Consider the following 4,823-nt stretch of genomic DNA (forward strand, 5'->3'; position numbering starts at 1 on the left):
GCGGGAAATGAAGTCAGAAACTGGAGCACAAGAAGATTTTTTGTTGTTGTTGTCGTTTCTTTTGGGGAAAGTTTCCTGCATCGATTGATTGCATTTTGCCAGATTCACAGGTAGTCCTCGGGGTTATGACCACAATTCAGACAATTGACTCGTATTTACAACGGTGGCTGTGTGCCAAGATCATGCAATCTTTTTTTTTCTTTTTGCGAGCTTCAAACCAGCGGGAAGCCTGATTTCCCTTAACGACTGTGTGATTAGCTTAACGATGGCAGTGATTCGCTTAAGAACCATGGGAAGAAAGGTGGTTAAATGGGGGGGGGGCAAAACGCCCTTCGTCAGTATCTGAGTGGCGCCGTTGTGGGTTTGTGAGGATGATGCAATGCTCGTAAGTGGGAGGACTGGGGGCAGCCGGCTTTTTTTCCCCTGCTGATGGGACTTGGGACTGTCACTGGACGGGACGGTCGTAAATCGAGGACTGCCCTCAGATGTGCCCGTGAGGATGCTTCGACCCTCGTAAATGGGAGGACTGGGGGCAGCTCACTTTTTTCACGGCCGTTGTGACTTTGGACGGTCATTAAGTGAACCATCGTAAGTCGAGGACTGCCCTCATGTGTCCTTGAGGACGCTGCGACCTCATAAGTGGGAGGACTGGGGACAGCTCACTTTTTTCACGACCAGTTACTAAACAGACGGTCGTAAGTTGAGGACTGCCCTCATGTGTCCGTGAGGACGCTGCATCCCTCGTAAGTGGGAGCATGGGGCAGCTCACTTTTTTCACGATCGGTCACTGAGCGGACGGTTGTAAGTAGGAGGACTGCCCTCATATCTGTCCGTGAGAACGCTGCGACTCTTGTAAGTGGGAGGACTGGTGACAGCTCACTTTTTTCACGACCAGTTACTAAACAGACGGTCATAAATCGAGGACTGCCCTCATGTGTCCATGAGGACGCTGCGACCCTCGTAGGTGGGAGGACGGGGCAGCTCACTTTTTCACCACCGGTCACTAAACGGACGGTCGTAAGCGGAGCACTGCCTTCATATGTCCCTGTGAGGACACTGTGGTGCTTGTAAGTGGGAGGACTGGGGGCAGCTCACTTTTTTCACAACCGGTCACTAAACGGATGGTCGTAAGTGGAGGACGGCCCTCATATGTGCCCGTAACTTAATAACGGCAGTGATTCACTTAAGAACCGTGGCAAGAAAGGTGGTCAAATGGGGCAAAAGGCCCTTCTCCGATGTCTCGTTTGACAGAAATTCCAGGCGCCTTTGTGGTCGCAAAACGACTGCCCGCTGCTGGGTCTGTGAGGATACTGCGACGCTTGTAAGTGGGAGGACTGGGGACAGCTCACTTTTTTCACGACCGGTCACTAAACGGACAGTCGTAAGTGGAGGATGGCCCTCATATGTTGCCGTAACTTAACGAGGGCAGTGATTCACTTAAGAACCGTGGCAAGAAAGGTAGTCAAATGGGGCAAAAGGCCCTTCACCGATGTCTCACTTGACAGAAATGTCAGGCGCCTTTGTGGTCGCAAAACGACTGCCCGCGGCTGGGTCTGTGCAGATACTGCGACGCTCGTAAGTGGGAGGACTGGGGGCATTTCACTTTTTTCATGACCATTCACTGAACGGACGGTCGTAAGTGGGAGGACTGCTCTCATATGTGTCCGTGAGGACACTGCGACCCTCGTAAGTAAAAGGACTGGGGGCAGCTCACTTTTTTCATGGCCATTGTGACTTCGGACAGTCACTAAGCAGATTGTCGTAACATGAGGACCACATGTATTTTTGAAAACTTTTTTTCCCCCTCCTAGGTGACCTTTTGTGGATTTGTTTCCTCACAACGACCATGGCCTCCCCTTCGGAAAAAGTCTTCCCGGTTTACGACGAAACGTCGACTTCGAAGCTGCTCCGGAAATCGAAAGAAATGCCCTTTGTCCCGATCGGTAAGTCCGTCTTCTACCGGCCGGTTCCTCGGAGCCCGCCCGATGGTGTCTCGAACCTTGACCCCTTGGACTCCAACTCCCATAATTCCCCACAACTCCCAAGGGCCGGTCTTGAGAGACCCTGCCCTATTCAGGTAGTCCTCCACTTAACGACCACAATCGGGGATCGGATACGGTTTTTGGGTTTTTGCGGTTGTTGAGTTACGCCTGGGTTTTTTTTTTAAACGACCTTTCTGCGGAGGTCATTAAGCAAGTCGCACCCACGGTCCTAAGTTGAGGACCGCCTGTATTTCAGAAGTCATTGGTGGGGTTGAGGGGGCCGATGCGGTTGGGCGTCTCCCAGGTTGGGCAGGAAAGTTATGATCAGGTTCACAAAATCTGTTTTGCATAAGCCTCTGCTGTCTGTCTGTCCTTCCTCCTCCATATACCTCCCTCCCCCCTTCCTTCCTTCCTCCCTTTCTCTCTCCTCCTCTCCCCTCCCTTCCTTCATTCTCTCCCTCCCCTACTCCCTTATTTATCCTTCCCTCCCTTCCTCCCTCCTCCACACCATCTTCCTCCGTCTCTCCCTTCCCTCCCTCCTTCCTTCCTTCCTTCCTTATTTATCCCTCCCTCCCTTCCTCTCTGCTTCCCTCCCCTCTTCCTTCATTTTTTCCTCTCACATTTCTTCCCTCCCTCTCTTCGTCCCCGACCCCCTTATTTTTCCCTTTCTTTCTCCCTCCCTTCCTTATTTATCCCTCTTTCTCTCTTCCTTCCTAACCCCCTTCCTTCCTTCCTTCCTTCCTTCCATATTTATCCCTCCCTCCCTTTCTTCCTCCCTCCCTCCCTTATTTATCCCTCCCTCGCTCTCTCTTCTCCTTCCTTCCTCCCTTCCTTTCTCCCTTCCTTATTTATCCATCTCTTCCCTCTCTCTTTCATTTTTTTCCTCTGCACACATTTCCTCCCTCCTTCCCTCCCTCTCTCCCTGCCTCCCTTAGTTATCCCCCTCTCTCTCTCCGGCCAGGGCACTAACGGTCTCTCCCTCTCTCCCTCTCCCTCCCTCCCTCCCTCCGCCAGGCCTGGCGGGCTTCGTCAGCCTGGCGGCCTACGGCATCTACCGGCTGAAGCACCGGGGCCAGACCAAGATGTCCATCCACCTCATCCACACCCGCATGGCCGCCCAGGGCTTCGTGGTGGGCAGCATCGTCTGCGGTGAGTCCCAGGCTATTTTGGGGGGAGGGGGGGACGCGGCGCGGACCGTGTGTGTGTGTGTGTGTGTTCTTCTTCTCCTCCTTCCTCTCCTTCTCTTCTTCCTCCTTCCTCCACTTCCTCTTCTTCTCCTCCTCCTCTTCCTTCTCCTTCTTTTCCCTCCTCCTTTTCTTCTTTTTACTTATTATTTTGTTCTTTATCATTTTCTAATTATTATTATTCAATGTTATTGATATCATTGTCATGATTTTTGTCTTCCAGGTGTGGTTTATACCATGTTCCGGGATTACGTCTGGAAGCCTCAATCGAAGGCTTAGGAAACCCGTTGTAGCTCTCCTCGCTCCTCTCCTCGACCGTACGGATCGTTCCCCACCTACAAGTGGCTGCGGCTGAAAGGAAAATGGAAAAATGGCGAATATAATTCTCACTTTTACACCTCTTCCGCCCGGCCTCACCTTCCCGGCGGCCAGAATTCCTTGAGATTTTCAGTTGGCGGGGGATAAAAAAAAAAATCACTTATATTTTATATTTAAGGACACGTCTGAATGAAAGCAAGCCAAGTCAGAGAGCACCGGGGATCCCTCAGTTTATATTTTATTTTATTTTATTTTGGTTACCTCAAGGCCGCGAATTGAGGTTTGTTCCCTCACCCCAAGGAACCCCTCATTTTATATTTTATTTTATTTTAATTTCCTGAAAACCACCAATTGAGGTTTGTTTGCTCACCCCAAGGAACCCCTCATTTTATATTTCATTTTATTTTGGTTTCCGCACAACCACGAATCGAGGTTTGTTCGCTCACCCCAAGGAACCTTTCATTTTATTTTGGTTACCTCAAGACCACGAATCGAGGTTTGTTCGCTCACCCTAAGGAACCCCTCATTTTATATTTTATTTTATGTTGGTTTTTGCACAACCACAAATTGAGGTTTGTTCGCTCACCCCGAGGAATCTTTCGTTTTATATTTCATTTTATTTTGCTTTCCACACAACCACGAATTGAGGTTGGTTCACTCCAAGGAATCCCTCATTTTATATATATTTTGTTTGTTTCCTCAAGGCCAGGAATCGAGGTTTGCTAGTTCACTCCAAGGAGAGAGAGAGAAAGATATATATATATATTGTTGTTTGTTTCCTCAAGACCACGAATTGAGGTTTGTTTGCTCACCCCAAGGATCCCCTCATTTTATATTTCATTTTATTTTGGTTTCCTCAAGACCACGAATCGAGGTTTGTTCGCTCACCCTAAGGAACCTTTCATTTTATTTTGCTTACCTCAAGATCACAAAGTGTGGTTTGTTGGCTCACCCCAAGGAACCCATTTTATATTTCATTTTATTTTGGTTTCCTCAAGACCACGAATCGAGGTTTGTTCGCTCACCCTAAGGAACCTTTCATTTTATTTTGGTTACCTCAAGATCACAAAGTGTGGTTTGTTGGCTCACCCCAAGGAACCCATTTTATATTTCATTTTATTTTGGTTTCCTCAAGACCATGAATCGAGGTTTGCCGGTTCACGCCGGCGTTTCGTCACTGAGGCAACTCCAGATTTTGTCTTTTTCACAGATAATGTGAATTTCGAAAGACAAATTGTGTGTTTTTCTCCCAAAGATCGGGAAGTTTTCCCCCCGTTTTCCTTCACCTGCCAGGCAGACGTGAATTTAGATAGCAAACCCGTCACCGACACGAATAATT

General features: G+C 49.0%; 1 protein-coding gene across 1 annotated transcript; it reads left to right on the plus strand.

The window, feature by feature from the left end:
- The first annotated feature begins 1,815 nt into the window (after positions 1–1,815).
- LOC107300629 (HIG1 domain family member 1A, mitochondrial-like) lies at positions 1,816–3,532 on the plus strand. Its single transcript, XM_015829937.1, has 3 exons — positions 1,816–1,943; positions 2,997–3,131; positions 3,390–3,532. Exons 1-3 carry the CDS (start codon positions 1,847–1,849, stop codon positions 3,443–3,445), a joined length of 288 nt encoding a protein of 95 aa, XP_015685423.1. The 5' UTR covers positions 1,816–1,846; the 3' UTR covers positions 3,446–3,532.
- The last annotated feature ends 1,291 nt before the right edge of the window (positions 3,533–4,823 follow it).

Source organism: Protobothrops mucrosquamatus, unplaced genomic scaffold (genome assembly GCF_001527695.2).
Source record: "Protobothrops mucrosquamatus isolate PMUCROS unplaced genomic scaffold, P.Mucros_1.0 scaffold7709, whole genome shotgun sequence".
Classification (NCBI taxonomy): domain Eukaryota; kingdom Metazoa; phylum Chordata; class Lepidosauria; order Squamata; family Viperidae; genus Protobothrops; species Protobothrops mucrosquamatus.

Coding starts and splice junctions, on each gene's coding strand:
- LOC107300629 (XM_015829937.1), top strand. CDS start 1,847: ATGGCCTCCCCTTCGGAAAAAGTCTTCCCGGTTTACGACGAAACGTCG. Junction 1,944..2,996: donor AATGCCCTTTGTCCCGATCG/GTAAGTCCGTCT, acceptor TCCCTCCGCCAG/GCCTGGCGGGCTTCGTCAGC. Junction 3,132..3,389: donor GGTGGGCAGCATCGTCTGCG/GTGAGTCCCAGG, acceptor TTTGTCTTCCAG/GTGTGGTTTATACCATGTTC.